This window comes from Antechinus flavipes, chromosome 3 (genome assembly GCF_016432865.1).
Source record: "Antechinus flavipes isolate AdamAnt ecotype Samford, QLD, Australia chromosome 3, AdamAnt_v2, whole genome shotgun sequence".
In the NCBI taxonomy this organism is placed as follows: Eukaryota; Metazoa; Chordata; class Mammalia; order Dasyuromorphia; family Dasyuridae; genus Antechinus; species Antechinus flavipes.
The window spans coordinates 613,380,044-613,405,334 of NC_067400.1; the positions used below are offsets into that span (position 1 = coordinate 613,380,044).

General features: G+C 44.5%; 3 protein-coding genes and 1 pseudogene across 3 annotated transcripts in view; 3 read left to right on the forward strand and 1 right to left on the reverse strand.

The window, feature by feature from the left end:
* The first annotated feature begins 444 nt into the window (after positions 1-444).
* Positions 445-3,209, forward strand: GGN (gametogenetin). The gene is made up of 3 exons (XM_051989098.1): positions 445-582; positions 923-2,764; positions 3,014-3,209. Exons 2-3 carry the CDS (start codon positions 948-950, stop codon positions 3,129-3,131), a joined length of 1,935 nt encoding a protein of 644 aa, XP_051845058.1. The 5' UTR covers positions 445-582; positions 923-947; the 3' UTR covers positions 3,132-3,209.
* A 319-nt stretch (positions 3,210-3,528) lies between these two features.
* PSMD8 (proteasome 26S subunit, non-ATPase 8) lies at positions 3,529-8,748 on the reverse strand. The gene is made up of 7 exons (XM_051989115.1): positions 8,573-8,748; positions 8,018-8,090; positions 7,720-7,822; positions 6,021-6,186; positions 5,644-5,744; positions 3,848-3,959; positions 3,529-3,751 (listed from the first exon to the last, which is right to left on the reverse strand). The coding sequence occupies exons 1-7, from the start codon at positions 8,726-8,728 to the stop codon at positions 3,614-3,616; spliced, it is 849 nt and encodes a 282-aa protein (XP_051845075.1). The 5' UTR covers positions 8,729-8,748; the 3' UTR covers positions 3,529-3,613.
* An 8,667-nt stretch (positions 8,749-17,415) lies between these two features.
* Positions 17,416-24,011, forward strand: LOC127556169 (ADP-ribose pyrophosphatase, mitochondrial-like; annotated as a pseudogene).
* Positions 17,423-25,291, forward strand: part of YIF1B (Yip1 interacting factor homolog B, membrane trafficking protein) — a 165,458-nt gene continuing 157,589 nt past the window's right edge. Inside the window, 1 exon segment of the mRNA XM_051989112.1 lies at positions 17,423-17,504. Within this exon segment, the coding sequence (XP_051845072.1) occupies positions 17,461-17,504 (44 nt within the window). The 5' untranslated portion in view covers positions 17,423-17,460.

The following is a 25,291-nucleotide window of genomic DNA, read 5'->3' on the forward strand; positions in this document are numbered from 1 at the left end:
TCGGGAAGTGAGGCTATTCAGGACGGGGTTTGACCTAAGAGAAGCTATATGGGGAAGGAAAGACTGGGGGCAGGACCCCATGCGAGGCGAGGGGAAAGCTGGTCCGAGCCGAGAAATTAACTCCTAGGGTGGGATTTGACGGGGCCGGATTCTTAAGGGGCGGGGCCTGGGCGGAGTTGAGGAGGGGGAGCGTTCTCAAGGGGCGGGGCTGTTGGTGAAGGCCTCTGAAGGAGCCAGGGTCAGGACCTAGAGATTCCTGAAGGGTGGACAGGGAAAAAGGCACCCTAGAGGGATAAAGTACGAGAGGAGCGAACTAAAGGGATGGTCCCGGGTCCGAAGAGAAGACTGTCCTGAGCCGTTCCGAAGGGGGAGGGGGTGAAAGATGTGGGCTGGGGGGGGAGAATTTCGACTCTGGGGGAGGGGCAAAGGGAAGGGCGGGGCGTGGTCTCGGGGTCTCCCCCCCCGCCTCCCCTAGTTCTTTTTCAGTTATTTGTCCGCTCTAGCCGTTCCCCTTCCCTCCTCTCCCCGGGGCTTGGTGTGAGCCCACACCTGGTCGGGAGCTCAAGTCCCACCCGGGAGCCGGTGAGTGTTTGCGGGAGGGGCGGGGCCTGGGTTCAGGGTTACAGGTGGTGAGGGGAACTATTAGCTAGGAGGAAGAGTTACATATTGGGGGCGTGGCTTGAGTTAAGGGGCGGGGTTGCGGGTTTGGAGGCGAGATCCCAGAGAGGGTGGGCTTGGGGATCCTTAGACGTGAGTGTGAGGGAACGAATCGAGGGTATTGATCTGGTGGCTGGACCTGGGTCAGAGGGGGTGGGGCCAAGGCGTAGGGGGCGGGGTTACAGCTCCAGGGGCGGGGCGATGGCTCCGCTGACCCGGGACTCCTCTAACCTTGGTTTCCCCGGCTGGGTTATGTTGCCCGCAGTCTCCCCCTTCCCCCCGGGCTGGGAATGGGCAACGTGCAGTCTGAGCCGCCCCCCGGCTCAGAGCCCGGCAAGGCCCGTGCCTCGCGGAAGGAGCCGGCCTCGGACCGCTCTGCCAACGCCAGCCGCCGTGGTCCCCTGTCAGAAGCAGAGTCGTCGCCAGCGCCCCCGGCCCCAGGGCCCCCTACTCTGCGCTTGGCGCGCGGCCCGGGAGTCTGGTTCCCCGGGGGCCCCACCCCACCAGGGCTCTTGGTGCCCCCTGAGGGTGCCGCCGGGGCCCTACCTTCACCACCTCAGCCTGCCCAACTGGCTCCCGCCCCGCACGACCTGCAGCCGCCTGGCGGACCCCCGCCCGAGGAGGCACCTCCGACGGCGGCGGGAACTGCAGGACCGCTGCTCCCTACGCCCTCTAAGTGGCGAAAGCCGCCGGGGACGCCTGTACCCCGGATCCGGGGCCTGCTGGAGGCGCGTCACCGAGGCCAAGGCGATCCACCGGGCCTTCGCCTGTTGCCCCCACCTCCGCCCCCGCCCTTACCCACTCCACGACCCCCCGCGGACGGGCCAGAGCCTTCAGTGGGCCCAGCCCTGCCGCCCCCACCTCCACCCCCTCCCCCAGAACCCCAGAAACCACCCGCCGAAAGGGAGGCGCCCCCAGGCCGGAGAAGCGTCCCTCCCGGGGGCTCCCCCCGAGGCGGCGCTGGCGAAGGCAGGGCGCGCCAGACGGGCAGCCCTGGGAGGGAGGGTCTGGCGGTCGGAGGCGGTGAGGGAGAGCCCCCGCCGGCGGCTGAGCCGGGCCTCAGTCTGCTGTGCAAAGTGACCTTCCAGTCCGGCTCCCTTCTGGCGGGTGGGGCTGCCGCGCCTCCCAAGCCCCCCGTAAGAGGGAGCAGCCTGCTCTTCTCCTCGGGAGCCATCTCCTATGCTGAGGCCCTAAAGCAAGGTTCCCCGGGGCCTGGATCCCCTAGGGCCTCAGGAGAGGCTATCCGGGGTACCTTGGAGACAGAAGGTGGGGAGGGAGACGGAGAGGGGCCAGCAGGGGGCGCCCCGGTTGTTCCCCCGGCCCCACCTCCTCTACCAGCACCCCGGGCACCGCCCCCACCTTACGCCCCCTTCCCAGGAGCTAAGCCCAAGTTCGATTGGGTGACCCCGCCTGAGGGCCCTGAACGCCACTTTCAGTTCAACGGGGCTAGCGGTGGTAGCGGCAGCGGCGGCAGCGGCGTGGGGGGTGCTAGGCGGCGGGGCTCCGGGCTGTCCGGGGCGGCTGCCCCCTGGGGGGCGCCACCTCCGCCACCACCACCCTTACCTGCGCCGGGGCCTCGCAGGCCGGGCCCGGCTCTCCTGGCACCCCCTGTCTTTATCTTTCCGTCTCCCGCCCCGGCCGAGGGGGAGACCCGGACCCCGGCGGTTCAGGTTTCCCCAGGGCCGCAAGAAGCCCCCCAGCTGTCGCCACCGCCGCCGCCACCCCCGCTCCCACCGCCTCCGCCTCCGCCGCCGGCTCCCCCGGCGTTGGCTTTGCCCGAAGCACCTCCCGCCCCGGTACCCGCGCCGACCCCGGCCGTGCCTTCGCCCCGGGCTGCGGGACCTCCGTCCCCTGCCCCTGCCAAGCCGCGGACCAAGAAGAACAAGGGTCCGCGGGCCGGGCGGGGAGGCTCTGCGCGGGAGGAGGGCGCGAGTGGGGAGGGTCCCCGCGACCGGGCGGGGCCCGGCCAGGGTCAGCCCGCTGAGAGTGGCGGCCCGCCCCCAGCTCGCCACTGGCCGCCCTTCCAGGTGCTCAGCTCCTGCCCCTGCAAGTGCTACTGTCGCCACCAGCCCCGGCACCGCCGGCTGCCCCGCAACGTCTCAGCCTGGTGAGCGGGGCCTGGGGCCCAGGCAAGCTGCCCTTCCCCCCCGGGGGAGGGCTGGGGTGACCCAAGAGACTAGCTTAGGGTCTCAAAGGCCCGCCTTGAACCCCGATTTTTGTGGCTCCGTTCAGGCTGCTTCCACCTGTCCAGACTCGGCCCCAATCTCTCCTTCAGGGCTTAAAATAACGATGGGGAGTGGGGCAACCTAGCTGGCTAAGCCCCAGGCCCTAGCTGCCTCCTCCAATTTTCCCCTAGGCTGAGCACTCCCACCAACCATCTGAGCGAACCCCCCTGGGTGGCTACAGTCAAGCTGGCTGGCTCCTTAGTGGCAGGGCTGGATCACTATGACCTGCAAGCAGCAGAGGCAGACTAAGGATGGGGGCACGGAGGGGGGACAAGAGGGCCACTGGACCACCTCCTATCCCTCCAATAAAAGACCAAGTCTCCCCTGCCCGTGCCTTCTCTCCTTCGCCCAGCTGGGAGGGGGAGGGCCTGCTGGCACCTGCCACAGGAAGGTGGTCCTCTGTGCCTCAGAAGGGGGAGGCCTCCCTCTTCCTGCCCTGGCCCTGGGCCAGACCGTCTCACTGGCACAGAAGCCAGGAGAAAGAACAGGAACTCCAAGCTAGAGGTGGGCCTCGGGGGCTGGGCTGGGCAGAGCCGCAGGTGTGGCATGCAAAGACCCCCTCCCCCCCATCCATCTTAGTCAGTGGGTGCCATGTGAGTGTGTGCGTGCTCCCGCACATCCCAGCCAAGACTCGGACACCTGCAGGGCCATTCTCCCCTCATTTATTGCCCCACTATTCCCCCCTTTAAATATGTCTCTCAGCCTGCCTCTGCCCCCACCCGGCCCCCAGCTCAGACAATCATCTCCAGCTGTCTTGCGTACTCGATGACCTGCTTCGCCAGCTCAGTGGAAGGGATCGTGGTATCCTCAGGTTTCTGCTGCTGACACTTGAAGCTGTAGTAATTGCTGGGGCCCAGGACCCATCCTCTCTGAAAAGCAAAAAGAGATAGAGCAGGGGATGAAGGCAGGGACCCCAAAAAACTTGTAGAGCTCCCCTCTCCCCTGCTCCCCCACTGCCCCAGTACCTTCTTGGCATACTCCGTCATTTTCTTGGGGGTGGTGAAGAAAAGGATTCGAGTGGCTTCTGCAAACAGGATCTTTTCATAGGCCTTCTCAATGCAGCCAGCAATCTCATCCCTGGGGAGGGGAAACAGAATGGAGGTGTAAATGGCTGGGGCAAGGGGAGATGAGAGGGAAGGTCCAGGAGCCTTTTTAGGGGGGCTCAATGCTGCCTGGAGGGGGCCTCTGCCCAAGGCCCCTTCCACCCCCAGCTTCTCCGGGTCACAGTGTTAGCCCTGGGGCAGGGGTCCTCAAACTACTGCTGTGGGCCAGATGCAGCAGCTGAGGACATTTATCCCTCTCATCCAGGGCTATGAAGTTTATTTAAAAGCCCATAAAACAAAGTTTTTGTTTTTACTATAGTCTGGCCCTCCAACAGTCTGAGGGACAGTGAACTAGCCCCCTATTTAAAAAGTTTGAGGACCCCTGCCCTGGGGTCTAAAACCCTTTCCAGAAAGTGGCCATTCCAGTATGTCCTCCACTCACTCCCTCATCGGACCAGAATAGCTGGACGGGGGAAGGACTACACAAGGCTCAAGAGTTGAAAAGGCAAAGTCAGAGAATGGTCAAAGAATGAAAGAGAGACTTGTGTTCGAATTCAAGCAAGCCATAAAACCTGGGCCCTCTTCCTGAGGACAACTTCAGTCCTCTTTGAGCTGGCATCCTATTTGTACTCTCTGCCTTATGAGGTTCTTGTTCCCTGGGAACTAACAGTATGCCGTCCAGCCTGGGCTTATCCATAAAGGGCACACCAAGCAGTGTCTGGGTGGTCGTCCAGCTCCGCTGAGGTGTACAGAATAATGGCAAACCCCGGGTCCAGAAGAGAGGGAATTACAAATGCTAGGGAGGGGCTGAAGGTATTTAATTTCACACAGTTTGCAGCTGTCATTGGTTCTGGCCCAATGTCAATATGCAACCTAGATTCAACTAACTGAACCACTTTCATGTTAATTCCCACTAATCTGGACCTGACTACCTTTCCTTCAAGGAAAGGCACTGTTGTAATGTGGGAGAGAGGCCACTGGCAAAAAACACATACCTGGGGCCACATTTTGGTCAAAGAGCTTTGCCTTTACACATATAGTTTGCAGCTGATTGTTTTCTGTGACTGGCCCTCAGCACCCTCAGATTTTGCCAAGGGAAACAAAAATAGGGATTCTGCAGAAGACCTGTGCACCTCAACTGAGAGCTGAGGTGATGTCCAAGGACCTTTCTGGCAGCACTGTGTCTAGACCTTGATGTTTGCCAGAAGGTCAATGGAACAAAAACAAGAGACAGATGGGAGAGCTCTAGACCCTAGGTTTTGCTTGGGGAGCTAGTACTCATCCATCTCCCGGGCCTCCCACTCCCCATTTTGCATATTTTACACGTGGGTCTCATCTTCCAAGGCAGTTCTTCTGCGAAGCCCACTGCCCCGGAGATCTAGCAGAAAGCCAAGCCAAAGCCCAGCCCATGAACACTTGGCGCAGAGGAGGAAATTTCAGCTGCTGGCCACAGGCACAAAGTCAAGTGCCCACCTCTGCTCTGGGCCTCATTAGCTCATCTGCAAAATGAGGTGCCTAGAAATGTCTGAAAAAAGTGAGCTTTGTGAATATTGGATACGAGTGGATGTTATGCTGCAGAACAGACTTGAAATTGAATTTGCAGCCTGGTTAAGATGAGAATGGCACAAGGCTCCCATTTCAGACGGTGCTGATTCCCTAACTTCAGGATAACCTGCTGTGCTGCTCCTGGGGACAGCTTCCAGGAGAATGGCACCCACCTTATTGTATCCAGCAAAATGTCAATGAAGAATGTGTAACTCTCAGCAGGGATATTTCCCTTGGCCAGGAACACCTTATTGTAGCTTCCTTCCATCAGGTACTTTAGGGGATGGAAGAGAGAGTGTCAAATAAGACCCCAGAATGCAGCTCCCTATTCCCACTGTTTTGTGCTGGGCACACCCTGACCAAGTCCACGGTGAGATGACCTTTAATACGAGGGAAGGCAATGTCACCAGGACACAGATCCTAGAGTCCCACACCACCAATATTGGTCTCCTGGATTTGTTCCCTTTTGCCTTCAAGCCTGTTCCCACCACTGGCCCACCCAAGACTCGTGCTAAGTATTCCACTCCCCACCCCCACCCCCCACCCCCACCTGCTCCAAGGACACAGGGTGTTTGATGTAGACGTTGGTCTGGATGTCCTTAGCAGGGAGCCGCTCCAGCTCGGTGTGGAACTCGGCCACTCGGTTCTGGGACAGCAGGAAGAGCAGATTGAGGCCCAGGAGCTGGTGCATGTAGGCCGACTCTGGGAGCTGCTCCCTACAGACCAGACCAATGACAATAGTCAGGATGGAATCCTGTCCTAGATCCCAACCACTCCAAAGCACCCCACTACCTTTTAACCCCCCAACCATAAGACATCTAGTGTATCCTGGAACACAACATTCCTGAGGTGAAACAAATATAAATATGCAGAAAGGTTTAAGATCCCTGGAGATCAAGCTTCCTCCTTTTACATATAGGGAAACAAGGCCAGAGAAAGGACACTTGTTCAAGGATCATCCAGGGGGAAGAACTTTTCTGAGGCAGGACAAGTGACTGCAGTGTCCTCCCCCATTGGCACACCTGTCCAGACAGCCCCTGATGCTCAGGCTACTGTGAGTCTTCAACACCAGACACTGGTGGACTAGATAATCTCCACGGTGCCTCAGATATATCTGGATACTTTCTACAAGGCGACAGCTGCTAGGAGGAGGGCAATGGCCAGGGACTGCCCCTGACCCTGCTTCTGGTTGGCTCCCATTTCTTGCCTAGGCCTTTTAAAGGGAACCTACCTAAAGTGCAAAAGCCTCTAGCACTGTTACTCATTGAACAAAGACAGCCTAAGTGCTATGTGATTCTTAAAATCCCGTGCCTTCTTTTCCACCACTTCATACTTGAGGTAACTGGGGGCAAAGTGGAGAAAAAAAAAATCCCACCATAAGTCCATACTAGCTGTGTGATCCTGCCTAAGTCTCAATCTATTTGCCTGGATTTTCTCATCTGTAAAATAGGAATCACAATAGCATTTGCCTCCCAGTGAGGCTGTTAAGTGCAAATGAGATAGCTAGAAAGTACTTAGTATAGTGTCTAGCACACAGTAGGTACCATATCAATGCTTATTACTTTCTTGCAGTGGTTTAAAATTTTTACGGGTATGAAAAATCTGCAGGCATTTTGTCTCTTGTATATCTGTTTCATGGGTCTGTGCTGACCTAGCAGCCAAAAATCTCATCTCCAAAAGGCCAGGCATTTGGGGAGAAGTTTCCTAGTACTTAATTAGGTGCTAATCCTGGGAGAACACACGTTTCCCTACTAAAGCTTTTCCTGCTTGAAATTCTGCTCTATTAGCACAATCTTTAGAGACTTTAGGCCTTAACCATGTCATTATAAATCAAGAGGAAAACAAGAGATCTGTGTTCAGATGTTGGTTGTGTGACCTAAGACAAATCCCTTACTCTCTGAGCTTCTTATCTGCACAAGGAAATGATTAAGCTTTATGATGTCCCTAAGGGTCATTTCAACTAAAATGCCCTGAATTGGTGGTAACAGGAAGAATCCTGGGTATATAAGGAAAGTTAATTCTAATACTTTGTGACTCTCAACCAGGTCCTAAACTAAAGATAGTACAGAGCAATCTAAGGCTCCCCCACTTCTCAATTCTCGCCTTTGCCAAATTTTTCTTTAGGGGGAAGGCTGTGGTAGAAAGGGAAGAGGGATTTTTATGTCTGGTTAATAACAAAGGATGCCAGTAGCTAAGTAAGCTTCCTTAGGAGGACCTTCCTCCCCTCCCCCCATTCCACTCCCTCTCACTTGTAGTCAAAGTAATAGCATTTGAGCTGGGCCATGTAGCGCTCAAAGGAGGGTATGTCCTTCCGCAAGATGCTCCATTGGGCACCGATCTCCAAGATGTCACCTGAAGTGTGGAGACAAGACAAGGACAGTGTTGGTCTGATGCTCAGAACAGAGGACCCTAGCCTCCTTCCCCCATCCGGGTCCCCCCAGGGGCAGAGCTCGGACGTCTCCATTGCCACCCACCCTTTCTGCCCTCTGGGGCGGGAATGTACTTCTGGCAGGATCTGGGAAAGAGGAGGGAGCAGGAGACACTCACGGGCCAGGATGAGCTGCTGTTTGGTGAGCTTGGTCCCCGTGGTTGGCAGGAAGTTGAGCTCCAGCAACACCAGCTGACAGCAACACCCGGGACGAGGGCAGAAGACAAGATGAGCAGGTCCCCCCCAGCTCCATGCATGCACACCCCCGCCCCATCCAACCCCTCCCCCAACCCCCTAACTCTGGTCCTCTCTGCTCCAGGGTCATACAGGCAAGCCGACGCAGCCAACCAAGTTTGGTCTCGGAAGGTTCTGAAGCCGCGGTCCAGACTAGGACCCAGAGGGAAAGCAGACACGATTGGCTCCCGCGTCCCCCTTTCCCTTCCATTAGTCTAGCGCTAAGTTCGTGTCGGCAACGACCCAGCCAGACTCACAGGGGACCCCAGGTCTCTGGCCCCCGGCACGCCCCTCCCACGCTCGCACTGGGTACGTCTCCATATCCGACTCCCCCATCGCATGCTCTCGTTTGGTACGTTCCCCCGTCTCCCCCCGCCCCGGGATTCCCCTGGTTTCGTCCCGTCACGTTTCCCCTCCTCCACTTCTCGCGGCTCCAGCACCTTGAGGCGGCCCAGCTCCTCGCCGCACTTGCTCAGGTTGGGGCTCTTGCGGTTCCACTCGCCCTTGAGCTGCTCGTACATGCCGGCGGCTGCCTGCAGCACCGCCCCGGAGGCCCCAGCCCCGCTTGTCCCGGCGGCTCCGTTCGCCGCCGCCATCTTAGCGACCGTGACGCAGCACGGCGAGAAACGCGCACAACGCGCACGCGCCCGGGCGCTCGCTCCACCCACGGGACTCCGGCCTGGCGGAAGAACCGCTCAGCTGCCTCTCTGTCCCAAACCAAGGCGGGACCGGGCCTTGGAGCACGTGAGGCCGAGGTCCTGCCCCCCCATCTCTCCTGAAAAGCTCCCCGCATCGGGCGGCAGGGGGCGGTGCAGCGGAGAGCGGCCACAGAGCGCGGGCGGTTCTGGGTTGGAATGTAGCCTCTGCCACTCACGGACCCCAAGTACATTGCCCCTTGTGGGCCCCAGTTTGATCTCAGGTAAGATGAAGGGGCAAATAGACAAGGAGATTAAGACTGTGCCCGGAACAATTATAACTTAAATAATTATATAATAATCCTGTCGTTAAACTACAAATATCAAAATTGCAAAGCAGGCTTTTCGCCCGCTGGCTCCCAGGCTAATTTGTCCAGAATCACAGAGCAGGAAGAGTCCAAAGCAGGATGCAAACTCGGATCATCCTGGCTCCCACCTGAGTCCTTCCCCAAACCCGCCTTCGTGGGTTCTCCTGGTGTATAAAATAAAACACGCAGTCCTCCTTTTGGCCCTTGGGGCCCTCGCTAGTCCCTGTGCAGACAGAAGGGAGCGGAACCAAGAGGATGCACGGTGTTCACAAGGACCACGAGCGCTGGACCTGGCGGCCCAGAGAATGAGGAAATGCGCCTTCCCGCCTTTCTTTGCGGATGTGTGGAGCAGCACAGCCGTGGGCTGTGGAGGCTGATAGACAGCCGGCTACCTTCCGAGGCAGCTGACCATCCTAGGTTACAACACCTCGCATTATAGGTTTGCAAAATGCTTTACTGATTCAATTATCTTATATTTCTCTCTGCTTATAGCCTATCTACTAATAGTGTCGCTCTTTGGAGAGAGATAAGAGACTCAGAGAGACACAGAGAGACAGAGACAGACAGGGATGGAGAAAGAAAAGAGAGGAACAGAAAAAGAGATAGACATACATAGGGAGACAGAGACAGAGACACATACAGAGAGGAGAGATAGAGACAGAGACATAGAGGGATAGAGAAAGAAAAGAAAGAGGGATGGGGAAAAAGAGGCAGAGGGAAACACATATAGAGATGGAGAAAGAAACAAAGAGGCAGAGAGAAGGATGGAGAAAGAGAAGAAAGGGATGAAGAAAAAGAGACGAGAGACACAGAGAGACAGAGATGCACACAGAGATACAGAGAGACACATAGCCACAGAGGGACACACACACACACAGAGTTTGTTTCATTTTTCATGTCAGTATCTGAAAAAGGGAAGATTCTAAGCATCTCCCTGAGATGGAGCAAATTTCCCATCCCCTCTCCACCCCTTACATAAAATAGGGATACTAATACAATTATTGGTGGAGCGATGAACTGGTCCAATCATTTGGAGAGCCCATAAACTTATAAAGCTGTTTATACCCTTTGACCCAGTAACACTACTATTAGACCTATTTTCCAATGTGATAAAGGAAAAAGAGACAGAATCTCTATATTCTAAAATATTTATGGAAGCCATCTTTGTGGTGGCAAGGAATTGGAAACTGGGCTATTCAAAGATTGGGGAATGACTAAACATGTGGTGGTATAGAATTGTGATGGAATACTATTTTGAAGTAAAAAATGATGAACTGATTGATTTTAGAAAATATATGGAAAGATTTGCATGAAATAAGAATGAAAAGAACCAAACCAAGAGAATGTTGGATATAGTGGCAGCAGTAGTTTGAAGAATAACTCTGAATGACTAAGTTATTCTGAATATTATAAATGTTCAAATAAACTACAAAGGATCTATGAAGGAAGATGCTATCTATTTCCAGAGAAAGAACTTATAAATAGAAATTTGTACAGTATGATTTTACATATATATATATATACATATATATACATATACACACACACACACACACAAACACATACATATGTACATACACTTGAGGGGTGTTAAATGATGGCCTTCTTTAGTGAGAGGTGGAGAGAGAGGGAAGGATTTAAAATGTAACAAAAAAATTTAAAAATTAAAGTTAAAAAAAATGAAAGAAACCATCCTCATGAATGGAATTTCTCTTTCTGCTGCTGGGCTTTGTTGGTAATATATAGAAATGCTGACAATTTATGTGGGTTTATTTTATATCCTGCCACTTAGTTGATCAAGTTATTAATTATTTCAAATAGTTTATTAGTTGATTCAAAACCACTCTCTTGAAATCAAGAGTCTGCCTTCCTCTACCACTCCCTGATAGGAGTGCCCTGGACCTACATGGATTTCTAGGGGTTTGCTTTTGTTTATTATCTCCTAAATCAAGGAATCCACACAGGTTTGGGACAGGGTGAGATTTTGGGAGACTCACAGTAAAAGAGAAGAATGAAAAAGAGAGATTGGGGATGGGAGAGGAGAAGAGAACAGATCTGTGATTCTCTTCTCTCTCTCTTTTTTATTATAGCTTTTTATTTACAAGTTATATGCATGGGTAATTTTTCAGCATTGATAATTGCCAAACCTTTTGTTCCAATTTTTCCTCTCCTTCCCCCCACCTCCTCCCCTAGATGGCAGGTTGACCAATACATGTTGAATATGTTAAAGTATAAATTAAATACAAAACAAGTATACATGTCCAAACAGTTATTTTGCTGTACAAAAGAATCAGACTCTGCAATAGTGTACAATTAGCCTGTGAAGGAAATAAAAAATGCAGGCAGATAAAAATAGAGGGATCGGGAATTCTATGTAGTGGTCCCTAGTCATCTCCCAGATTTCTTTTGCTGGGTGTAGCTGATTCAATTCATTACTGCTGCATTGGAACTGATTTGGTTCATCTCATTGTTGAAGAGAGCCACGCCCATCAGAATTGATCATCATATAGTATTGTTATTGAAGTATATAATGATCTCCTGGTCCTGCTCATTTCACTCAGCATGTGATTCTCTACTAAAAAGAAAACAAAAGTAGGAGCACTTTTAACTGTAGCGATCTTAGGCCAGCACCTCAGATACTGTTTCTCTTTCAAGGGCACAGAGGGAGAGGTGTAAAGACTGTTGTTTGTGCAATGTTCAGTGTGAGATGTTCAGGCCAAGATGGATGATTTGCAGGCAATGTGACTATCCATTTTCCTTCCCTCTCTTCTTGCTCAACCACTGGCTTTTCTGTTATCACCAAAACTGTTTTCCTTAGAGTGACTTTTCCTCTTTTTGTCTTTTAAAAATATATAGTTGACTCAGATTGGTGTGTGTCCTTGTCTTCCTTGGTTTGAGATTTGAGTAAATGCTGGAGTCGCTATGGAATTTTAGCTATACCAAAGAATGTTGACTGGGAAGTACATTTCTAGTTAAGAGAATCTCTTGGAGGGCAAATATCATAACCCATTTGGCCCATTCAGTTCTCATCAAACAGTAATTGCATGCATTATATACTGCTAAAACTTAGGCTCTCATTGACCTCAAAACAAAAGTTGATAACAGTTCTGGGCCACTCTCCTCCCTTGAATAAAGGTGCCTAACTTGCATTGTGATCCCTAGTGGCTACCCATATTTGTCTGTTATTTAGGACTTGCTGTCTTCATGGGTGAATTAGTATTGCTTGTTAGAAATGTATCAAAAAAAAGAGAAAGCTTTAACACCCAAAAAGTAAATCTTACTGTCTTTTAACCAAAAGAATGACTCAGGGTCGCTTTAGTCAGGCTAGAGACCAAAACCTCTTATTTTGTTTTCTATTTCCCTATGTAATTAATTCATTGTACCTCCACTCTTTTATTTTTGATTGCTAAACTTTTTTTAAAGTTAATTTTTTATTTTTATTTTATAATTAATATTTTATATAATTTTATATAAAATAAAATATATTTATTTAATATATTTATATATAACATATATAATATATAAAATATAAATATATTTTTATATATTAAATATATAATTTTATATAAAATAAAATGTATTTTATAATTAATATTTTTATTTACATAATATTATTTATCTATTATGTTATGTTATTTTGTTATGTATTATTATGTAAAACATAATATTTGTTATTATGTTATGTATCTATTATATCTATAATGTTATGTCTATTGTACACAATAGATTTGCAGTTTTATGTACAACCTTTTTTTCCCTCAATAGTACTTTACTTTTCCAATTACATGTAAAAATAGTTTTCAGCATTCATCTTCATAAGATTGTTTTCTCTCTCCTTCTCTTCTTTCCCCCTCCCCAGACCACAAGCAGTCTAATAGAGGTTATACATGTACAATCATGTTAAATATATTTCCATATTAGTCATGTTATGAAAAAAAATTAGAACAAAAAACCAAACAAATAACAATATTAAAAAAAAAACAGGGAAAAGTATGCTTTCATCTGTATTGAGTCTTCACAGTTATCTTTCTGGATGCAGATGACATTTTCTATGCTAAATCTATTGGAATTGTCTTAGATCACTGCATTGCTGAGAAGAGCTAAGTCTATCACAGTTGATCATCATACAATTTTACTGTTACTATGTACCATGTTCTCTTGGTTCTGCCTCAATATCAGTTCATGTGAGTCTCTCCAGACTTTTTTGAAGTCAGCCTGCTATCATTTCTTATATGACAATAATATTTCATTATTTTCATAGACCAAAACTTATTCAGCTATTCCTCAATTGATGGGCATCCACTCAATTTTGAATTCCTTGCCACCACAAAAAGAACTGTTACAAACATTTTTGCACATGTGGGTCCTTTTTCCTCTTTTATGATCTCATTGGTATGGGGATCCAATAGTAACACTGCTAGATCAAAGGATCCCTAAACTTCTGAATAGATTTCTTCCTGTTTCCCAATTTGTGTAATACTCATTGAAACCCAAATGAAGTTTTTGTTTGTTTGTATGTTTTTGTAGCGCCCTTATTCCTAGAGGCCTCCTAAATAGATTTCTATTCTTTTCCTGTCCATCCATTCAGCTAATCATTACTTTAGGAATCCTTGAAATTCAAATTTAAAAATATTCTCTATGTGCTTCAGAGGTGGGACTTTATATGAAAAGGGGAGGCTTGGAAATTGTCTTATGGAATGAGCTCTTTTCCCCGTTTCCCCAGCCCCATCTGTCTTTTGTAGTGTCAACACTTGAGAGTTCTAATATACAGGGGAGCTAACACCCTTGGGGTTAATAGGTGCTGGCACTTTCTATGCACTCTAATTGATTTGAAACTATAGGTCTCCGTGATATGCTTATATCTGTTAAGTCCCAACTCAAGATACAGGTCTGAGAGACACTCCATCTCCATCCTTTCCAAAACCTCCACTCATCACAAAACATGTCTTTCAATAAATCTCATGAAGATTATTAAATTCTATGGATATGGTCTTTGTTCACTAAGTGTAGCATTGAAATTTTTGTTGACTCAGTTACCCATTTCCCCTTCCCCTCTCCCCAACCTTGCTTATCAATCAGTATTGGTGGAGGCTCTGGTTGGGAAAGAAACAATAAGTCAGTAGCTTTTTGTATTACCTACTTTTTGTCATGTACTCATACCTGCAAACTTTCATCTTCTTGCTACATTGTGGAAGAACTGAGATGTGAGGACCCAGACCTCTTTTGCTGAAGTGGACTTATCTGAGATGGCTTAAAGTTACTTATAAAAGCAGTTCCCACCTTGAAGTTATTGCTCATCTTCAGTGATCAGTCAGTCAATGTGTTGCTGCCTTGATATATTGCTAATAAAAAAACTTTAATTCTCTTTGTTATGAATTTTGTCTCATTAATCAGAGAGCCCAAATGACAGACAACCCTGATGAACTTCTCTGGGCAACCAAATTTTGTCATTATCTTCCACAAATCCTCACAACTGACATTATCAAAGGCTTTGGTCAGATCAATAAACATTGTTTATAGACCTCTGTTCTGTTCCTGACATTTGTCCTGGAGTTATTGAGCAACAAACACAATATTGATCTTTTTTTTGGGTTCTTTTTGAAGTCACACTGACTCTCAAATAGATGACCATCTTTTAGGTGAAGGAGCTCACCTATTTTTTTAAATAACTTTTTATTGATAGAACTCATGCCAGGGTAATTTTTTACAACATTATCCCTTGCATTCACTTCTGTTCTGATTTTTCCCCTCCCTCCCTCCACCTCCTCCCCCAGATGGCAAGCAATCCTTTACATGTTGAATAGGTTACAGTATATCCTGGATACAATATCTGCACAATGTGCAGAACTGAACAGTTTTCTTGTTGCACAGGGAGAATTGAATTCAGAAGGTATAAATAATCCGGTAAGAAAAACAAAAATGCAAGCAGTTTATATTCATCTCCCAGTGTTCTTTCTTTGGGTGTAGCTGCTTCTGCCCATCTTTGATCAATTGAAACTGAATTAGCTCTCTTTATCGAAGAGATCCACTTCCATCAGAATATATCCTCATACAGTATCATTGTTGAGGTATATAATGATCTCCTGGTTCTGCTCATTTCACTTAGCATCAGTTCATGTAAGTCTCGCCAGTCCTCTCTGTATTCATCCTGCTGATCATTCCTTACAGAACAATAATATTCCATAATGTTCATATACCACAATTTACTCAACCATTCTTCAATTGATGGACATCCATTCATTTTCCAGCTTCTAGCCACTACAAACAGGACTGCCACAAACATTTTGGCACATACAGGAAGGAGCTTACCTATTAAGGATGTCTCTGGCAAGAATATGCAAACTGAGATTGAGAGACAGCCCTCTGTGATTATTACAGGACAAATATATAGAGATGGAAATAGAAGCACCCTTGAATTTCTGGGGGATAACCTCTTTTTGCCATATAATCTTGAAGATTTCACTTAGCTTTTCTATGATGAGTGGATCTTATGCCTTATTAATCTTAGCTGAAATAGACTCAGCACAAAGAGTTTTGTCACACAAGAGTTGTCTAATGACATTCAAAATGTCTTCTTTAGTTGGAAATTTGGCTAGAGAGGAATTGACTTTAAACTGACATAAAACCAATGACTTTAGCACTGATAAATGATGATCTGTTGAGAAGATGATGGATATGTTTAGCCCATTTCTTCAGGATCATATTCTTATCACTAATCCATGTGACTGCATCAGCACTGAATAGTTGAGAGGCATAATAGATCTTTGGCCCATAAATAGCCTTTACAACATTATAAAAACACTTTGGATTATTACTATCAGTGTAAAATTTACTGAATTTACTTTGCCTTCTTACTGATTCAAGAAACCTGCCTCTCCCAAAGCTTTGTTTATCCTTTACTTTTGATGGAGTTAAATCTTGCCTTCTTAGATATGGATGAATCATCCTGCTGGTGACTTCTGTGGAGTTCTTCTTTTTCATTTAGCAGCTTCTGAATTTCCTCATCATTTTTGTCAATCCAATCTTGATGTTTGTGTTCTGACCCAGATGAGTAAATATACTATATACCAAATCTCTGAAAGCTGCTCATCTTTTTCTGCTTTACTATTGCCAAGCATGTGTTGGCTCAGCTTTCCCTCCAAGTTAACAATAAATTGTTCCCCCTCAAAGAAATATTCTAATCTGTTGATGTTATGGTAGTCATTTTGCCTTGGAACTATGGTTTCTGTTGCATGCAAGTATTTAGCTTGGAAAATAAGTCTAGGATCAGTCTAGCACTCTGCATCACACATTGCCTTTGTTACTCTCACATTTTGTCTTTTTCTTCTCATTACAATGACATAGTCTATTAAATGCCTTTTTTGCTGCATGGGTGCAGCCACAAAGTTTTATTGTATTTAGGTAAATGGAAGTCGCTGTGGGTGAGGTCATCAAATGCACAAGTCTTCAGCAGTAATTAACCCCTTGCTGTTGTTGTTTGTAACTCAGCAAGAAACTCCCTTTCAAGGAACTCCCTGCCACCTCTGGTAGTATATGCCCGATCTGGCATTAAATCACCCAGTATTATGAGCTTGTTCTCTTTTGGCACACTGCTGATGAGAATCTTCAGGTCTTCATAACATTTTCTATAACCTCATCGGAGTTTGCCATAGTGGACACACACACACTGGTGATGGTGGCATGGAACTTTCCTACAAGTAGAATCATGTTTCGTGAGCTTGATAGCTACTCCTTTTGGTAGGCATACAAACTTGATTAGTTGTGATTACAAAACCTATGCCAGTTTCACAGTGTTTTCTTTAAGCATATGCACATTCCATGGACCAATGGTGAGTGTTGTGTTTTGAGCCAAGGTGGCTCATAATAAACAGGCCACTATTGGGTAAAACAGGCACCTTTTCTACCCCCTTCCTCATACTAAGAGTTGAGCAATGTGGTCTATTTAAAAAGGCTGCTCAGAGATCCAGAGAGCCACTGAATCCCAGTGCTATTTTCGGTAAGAATATGACTATGTGACCTAGGCTGCCTGCATGCAGGATTGTGACTACAACTCCTAGTTTTTCTTCCCCTGCTGCTTTATCATTTATTAACAGAATTTTGAAATAGATAAAAATGGGAAAATAGTGTGGATGATTCTTTTGATTCATGTATAAATTGGAATTAAGTGAGGTGGTTGTGTGATGTCATTGACCTCTCTCTTCCAGAGTTATCAAAGTCCAGTGGCAAGATAAAAGTCAAAATGAGTGGTGATTGCCCAGGATGCAGTGGATAACCTTGGTGCCTTAGCTGTCTGACTAAGCTCACACACCTGCATCAGCTACTTTCATGGCCATTGAAACAAATTGTTCTCATCCATCCATTCCAACAAGGTAAGTCTTCACGTGTTTGGAGTAGACATACCCCTAAATCACTGACAAGTTTGAGACCCTTCAATTATCCTCAACTTGGCTGCCAAAATAGTTTGCTATACCTACTATAGCATCTTTAAGCCACAAGTGAGAATCACAACATCCCTCATATCAGAGGTTCTAGTCTTCTTTTAACACAGGTGTGTGTGTATATATGTGCATGTATGCTTGTATGTGCACAGTCAAGCAAAATACATTTTCACATTTGCTCTTCTGTCCTGCTTTCTAGAGCCTCCAAGTTGGGGTAACAAAACGTACTGTTGCTTTCTAGAGCCCCCAAGTTTGGGTGACAAAATGTACCATTGCTTTCTAGAGTCCCCACTGGGGTGATTAAAATATACCTTCCTAGTAGAGAAGTGATGAGGTGGGACTCCCAAGGATGGAAAAATGGAGTCCATTTATTTCAAGGGCTTTCCTCTTTATATAATGCAACAAAAACATGACCGACACTGGGACCACATAAACAACTTGCTATTGTATGTAGTTTGCCACGTGGTATCACTCCACTTCAATCTCAACACAGGTTGTCACCGCCTCTGATTTCGCAGGAAGGCCCTTAGAGAAGATGGGGAGCTGAACCAGACATTGTCAGCAGGTTCCCTCTGGGCTAAAGAGTCTTATAGCTCACCCAGACTTCCCCCACTGACTGTGACCTTCTACAATTGACCATATCCAGAAATATGTTTCATTCTGTATCTTGAGTTCATCCTTTGTCAGATGGTGGGTAGCATGGATAGCATAAGGATTATCTGGAATCCTGTTGGTCATTACATTTATCAAAAAATTTTAAGTCTTTCAAAGTTGTCTCTACAGTATTATTATATAAATTATTCTCCTAGTTTGCTCACTTTATTCTGTATCGGTTTGTAACTCTTCCCAAGTTTCTGTGAAAGTATCTCCTTCATCATTTCTTGTGACACAGTACTATAGTCATTCTCCAATTGATGGGGACACCCTTGATTTTCAGTTCTTTGTTTCACCTGGATGGAACTGCCTTCTAACTTGTGAGTGGCCAGAGCAGGCTAAAGCCAGGAGAGCCAGGGCATAAACAGAAGTTCAATTAATTTCAGAATGAGGAAAATGATACTGGCAGGTCAACCTTTCCCCCCTCTCCCCAAGAAGGAGGGCTTTAAGGCAGCTAAGGCTAGGGCCACTTATATATATATATAAAGGAGATTGAGCCATAACAGTTATTCTTAGTTCTTAAATTAGTGTTCATGGTTAGCATTTCTTTTTTTGTCTTATACATTTATTTAAAAGTTAAATACAAATAGAAAAAGAAAAAAGCATTGTCAAGTACACAGCAAACATAAGAGATGATTCAAAATATGAAACAAAACATTTTTCTTTTTAAAGTAATATTTGTTTTATTAAAGCTTTTTATTTACAAAACATATGCATGGGTAATTTTTCCAACATTGACCCTTGCGAAACCTTTTGTTCCAAATTTTCCCCTCCTTCCCCCCACTCCCTCCCCTAGCATGTTAAATATGTTGAAATACATGTTAGATCCAATATATGTATACATATTCATACAGTTATCTTGTACGAGAAAAATCAGATCAAGATGGAAGAAAAAGAAAAACTGAGAAAGAAAACAAAATGCAAGCAAATAGAGGTGTTTTTTTTTTTTTTTTTAAAGAGGGTCAATATGTATGTATAAGAGGTTGAGCTGTGAGGTTGCCACATGGATAGGTGGCACTTCCCTATTCCAAAGGCTGAGCTGCCTGAGGAGCCTTGGACCAATCTATGGCTGATAGATGAAGAACCCATCTCTATGCAAAGTCTCCTGCTGAGCCCTGAAGTGCCTCTGGGAAGCCTGGCTCAGGCCCTAACTACTGTCTGTTTCATTGAGAGACTGTCCTATGTGACTGGCAGGGCCTCTGGGGGCTGCAGCTGAGTTCCTCTTCAGCTTCTAAGGCAAGAGTTGCTTTACCATAGTTCTTTTCATCACATCTATTCCATCTAAACCTAGTTATTATGTCAGGTTCAAATATTGTTGATGAAAATTCCAACAACACGTCTCGGATATCACCTTATCTGGGTTCAAAATGTATACAGGTACCCAGTGAAAAAGTAGCTGCTTGTTGAGTGGCAAGAATATAATTCCATGGGACATACTGTAGTCTGTCTGGGCTGGACCTATGTAGGCAGATCCACAGATCAGTAAAAGAAGATTTTCTCCAAAGTTTAATGAAAAGGATGAACACAACAAACAAAAGAGCCAGAATGGCTTGTATGAGATTGAAAATGGACAAACTAAAAATCCAGGCAGTCAGAAAAGACCAATTTCCTGAGGACTTTTGGGATGGGATGCTGGGGCCCAAAACATGATGCATATCTCATTATTTTTAGGTAGAAAAGGGACAGAAGTGGAAATAAAATCATTCAACCTCATTTTGGGAAAGATATATTATAATTTGCAGCAATCAAAAAGACTATGGAGAATGAGCAATCTAAGGGGAAGATGGTAGATCCAGGAGAGAAAAATCAGTGCTACCTTAAAATTAGAGTTTGGTGAAGAAGCTATAAATTCCTTGAAGAAATAAAGTGCTGAGAAGCAAGAGATAGAAGATCAATTAAGCAAATTCTTGAGCCAAGAACATTTAGTAATTTGTAAGATATATGTGGATGATCCTTGAAGACTGATAATGCATGGATGGAGACAGAAGCTGTAAACTATCATGATGAAGCAGGTGAGACAATGGATAATCTGTCTTTGGAAGCAGGAGCTGATTTTGGGAAAGTGAACTAGGTGACATCAATGACAAACTCAAAGTTTATGCTAGTCATTGCCGATTCATCAAACATGTAGCCAAGAAAGGAAGAGCTCACTAGAGTGAGGACTCAGTCCTGGATTGCCTTGGATGATAGCTTAAGAGTCTTCATGTATATTTCAGATTTTTAAATGAACAATGGTAGAGGATGCAAAACACAAATTAGACAGGGCAGTTCACTTATTTTGATGGTTTTATTCATTTCTGAAATTGTATTTGAATGGTTTTGCCTCATGGATAGGATAGAAAATAGAATAGAATGTTTCAAGAGAAGAAAACTTTCTAGCTATGAAGAGAAGAATATAAAGAATATAAAAAGTAGCCTCTGTACATGTTATATTTAGAAATAGTTTAAACCAAATTAATTTACTCCTGCTTTTTAAAGAATTACAGACCTAAATAAATAAGTTGCTGAATGAATATGTGCCTGAATAAGTGTCCTCTCTACTTTCTTCCCAGCTGGGTTGATTTTTTTTTTAATACCATTCTTTCTCTCTTGCATTTCTGCACTAGAAGTTTGGATAGTTGCTTCATTTTGGGGGGCATTGTGTGCTCCAGAAGGAGCAACATAGTAGAATTCAATATTGACGAATTTTTCTTGTAGCACCTACTTCAAATTTAGTTTTGGGTGGCCACGTGTAGAAGCATTTTTTAAGAACCAAATCTTTCTGGGCATTCTTCACTTTAAAAGGATTAATTTTATGAAAAAAATCTAGTTATTCTTTTCATGAATGGTGACAACCAGAGCTCACAATGTTTCTATTTTAGAAAATTCTTTTCAATAAAAACTTGTCTAGAAATTGAGTGTGTTTTAAAAAAAAAAAAAAAAAGGATGACTGAAGAGTATCCTAGAGGTAGACAACAGTTATCAGCATTTTGATTGGCTGGTAAATATATGATCCTTAAAGGAGAAGAGATTACAAGTGAGCTTTCTCAGCATATTGCCTGAAACATAACAAGCTGTATGTATTTGCTATTATTTTATTAGTAGTACTATGATGGAGGTAAAGAAAGTAGAAATAGGAAGAAAGTAATACTCCAACTCCCCCATCTTAAGAGTGACTAAGAGGAACTTGGGTTGTAAACAATGGCCATGGTGCTTGTATCATCCAGGGAAGACAGATTCCAATAATAACTAGAAGATGGAAGGAAATAAAAAGAAAGATTTAGGATGAAGGAAACTTTGTTGCCTGTGGAATTCCATTCCAGATGGCATAGCAAAAGGTGTGAATGGCATTTGGCTGGAACTTTGGGATGGGAGGGTGGAAGGAGATGGAAATAAAAAAAAAATCTGAGGGCAGGATAAGGAGGAAAATGCAGTTTGAATGAAGATCTGCAGAGGAGAGGATAGGAGGGGCATGATCAAGTGTGAGAATGTTTACCCTTGAGTGGAAGGCACCACTCATCTTCCTGAAGGTGATTGGAGATGAGACCAAGCAAAGTACAGAATGGAGACCATACTTCACCGGTCCTCCTCATCTGAAGGCTGGAGAGTAGGCAGAAAAGGGCAAAGCAAAAGATGGAAGGTCGGAAGTCAAAGGAGAAGTCATTTCTGTTTGTACTGGAGCTTCTACACATTCAGGTTGAGGAACCAGATTGGCAGCATCAGAAGATGGAATGTGCTGGCACAGGTGGAACTCCTTGTTTTGAAAAATGTCAGGTAAAGTAAAACAATTTTTAGGAGCCACCTCACACCTCCCAGATTGGCTAAGATGACAGGAAAAGATAATGATAAATGTTGGAGGGGATGTGGGCAAACTGGGAAACTAATGCATTGTTGGGGGATTTGTGAAATGATCCAACCATTCTGGAGAGTAAGCTGAAACTATGCCCAAAGGGCTTTCAGACGGTACATATTTTCTGACCAAGCAGTGCCATCACTGTATCCCAAAGAAATCATAAAGAAGGGAAAACAATCACATGCACAAAAATGTTTATAGCAGCTCTGTTTATGGTAGCAAAGAATTAGAAAACAAGTAGATGTTCATCAATTGGGGAATGGCCAAATAAGTTGTGATATATAAAGATAATGGGATATTCTATAAAAATGTATGAACAAGCTGATTTTAGAAAAGCCTGGAAAGGTTTATATGAACTGATGTTTAGGGAAACAAGTAGAATCACGAATACATTGTACACAAGAATGTGCCATGATCAACTAGGAATGACTTGGTTCTTAGTGATTCAGTGATCTAAAGCAATCCCAATAGACTTTAGACAGAAAATGCCATCTACCTCCACAAAAAGAATTAAGGAGATTGAATATAAACAATACGTGTCATGTTCACTTCTTTTTAATGGTTTTTTCCCCTTTCCCATGTTTTCCCCTTTTGCTCTGATTTTTTTCTGCCAATGTGATTCATAAAGCAATGTGTATTAGAAATAAATTTTAAAAAATAAATTTGGTAATATTTCAGATTCTGATTCTTTTTGTACAGCAAAATAATGGTTTGGACATATATACTTATTTTGTATTTAATTTATACTTTAATATATTTAACATGTATTGGTAATCCTGCCATCTAGGGGAGGGGGTGGGGGGAAGGAGGGGAAAAATTGGAACAAAAGGTTGGCAATTAATTGTCAATGCTGTAAAATTACCCATGATATAACTTGTAAATAAAAAGCTAGTAAAAATTAATTTGGAAAAAGAAAAAAAAAAAGAAAAATAGCACATGCCCTGCTTAGCATCTGTCTTCTGTGGTTCATGTGACCCTTTAAGTCTAAATCATGTATTTGATTGATTAGAGCTTGTCATGGCATGCAACGGGAAAAGTTGTTCTCTACTTAATTTCTAGCCTCACTTCTCTGTGTGACCCTTAATTTTTCTTAGCTTTAGTTTCATCTGTAAAATGGGAATAATATATTTGTCTCTCAGAATGATTGTAAGAATCAGATGAGATATTTGCAAAGTGCTTTGCCAAATTTAAAGTGATTCATAAATGCTATTATCAAGTCCTAGGCATTTTGCATTTTCTGTAAAAATAAGCAGGATGAAATGTAAAAATGGTAGGAATTTCATAGAAGTAGAAGAATTAAGAAGAAATGGCAAGAATATATAAAAGAACTATGCAAGAAAGATCTGAACATCATCAATAACCATGATGGTGTGGTTAGTGATCTAGCACCAGACATCCTAGAAAGTGAAATTAAGTGAGCCTTAGGAAGCATTGCTAACAATAAAGCTAGTGGAGGTGATGGAATTTCAACAGAGCTACTCAAAATTCTAAAAGATGATACTGTTAAAGTGTTGTACTCTAAGCTGGGAGCCCAGTCCTAAAGAAGGACAATGTTAAGAAATGTTGCACTCATTTCAAACACTAATATAATTATGCTTAAGATTCTGCAAGCTAGGCTTCAGCAATTGTGAATTGACAATTAAGAGAAGAGCAGCCTGGTTTTTAAAGAGACAGAGGAATTAGAAACCAAATTGCCTACATTGGGTGGAGTGGGGGAAAAGGGAGTTCCAGAAAAAAAAATCTACTGCTCCTTCATTGACTACACTAAAACTATGGACTATGTGAACCCTATCAAAATGTGGCAAGTTCTTAAAGAGATGAAAGTATCAGATCAGTCTTCTCTCTTGAAGAACCTATATGTAGACAAAGAAGCAACAATTAGAACCAAACACCTAGCATCTAATTGATTTAAGGGTGGAAAAGGAATATGACAAGGCTGTATATTGTTACTTTATTTTAACTTCCATGCAGAGTATATGCAAAATACCAAACTAGATGAATCAAAAGCTGGGTTTATAGTAGCCAGGTAGTCCAATAATTTAAAGTTTTAAAATTCTGGCTCCTGAATCTATTTTCCAGGTCATGGTATTTTAGATTTTCCATTTTTTTCATTCTTTTTAGTTTGACTGACTCTTGATGTCTCATACTCATTAGCTTTCATTTGCCTTGTTCTAGTTTTTAAAGTACGATTTTCTTTAGTTAAGTTTTTCCCATTTGATTTATTCTACTTTTCAGGATGTTTTCCTCAATGGATTTTTTTTTCATTTGATCAATTTTATTTTAATTAAACTTTTTTTAATTTTCAAAACATATGCATGGATAATTTTTCAACATTAACCCTTGCATTCCAATTTTTCCCTCCCTTCTCCTCATCCCTTTCCTACATGGCAAGTAATCCAATATATGTTAAACATGGTAAAAATATATGTTAAATCCAATATATACATACATATTTGTACAATTATCTTACTGCACATGAAAAAATCAAATCAAAAAGGAAAAAAATGAGAAAAATGAAAGCAAACAACAGAAAGAGTGAAAATGATCCATACTCAGTTCCCACAGTCCTCTCTCTAAGTGAAGATGGATCTCTTCATCACAAGATCGTTGGAACTAGCTGGATCATCTCAATGTTGAAAAGAGCCAATTCCATCAGAATCAATCACTGTATAATCTTGTTGCCATGTACAATGATCTGCTGGTTCTGCTCATTTCACTTAGCATCAATTTATGTAAGTCTTTCCAGGTCTCTTTGAAATCATCCTGCTGATCATTTCTTATAGAAAAATAATATTCCATAACATTCATATGCCATAACTTATTCAGCCATTCTCCAATTATTGATGGACATCCACTCAGTTTCCAGCTTCTAGCCACTGTAAAAAGGGCTGCCACAAACATTTCTCTCCTTTAAGATCTCTGGGATATAGGCCCAATAGAAACACTGCTGGATCAAAGTGTAAGCACAGTTTGATAGCTCTTTGGGCATAGTTCCAAATTGCTTTACAGAATGGTTTGGTCATTTCACAACTCCACCAACAGTATATTAGTGGTCCAGTTTTCCTACATCCCCTCCAATGATCATCATTATCTTTTCTTGTTATCTTAGTCAGTCTGAGAAGTGTGTAGTGGTACTTCAGAGTTGTCTTAATTTGCATTTCTCTGATCAATAGTAATTTAGGGCACTTTTTTATATGACTAAAAATGGTTTCAATTTCTTCATCTGAAAATT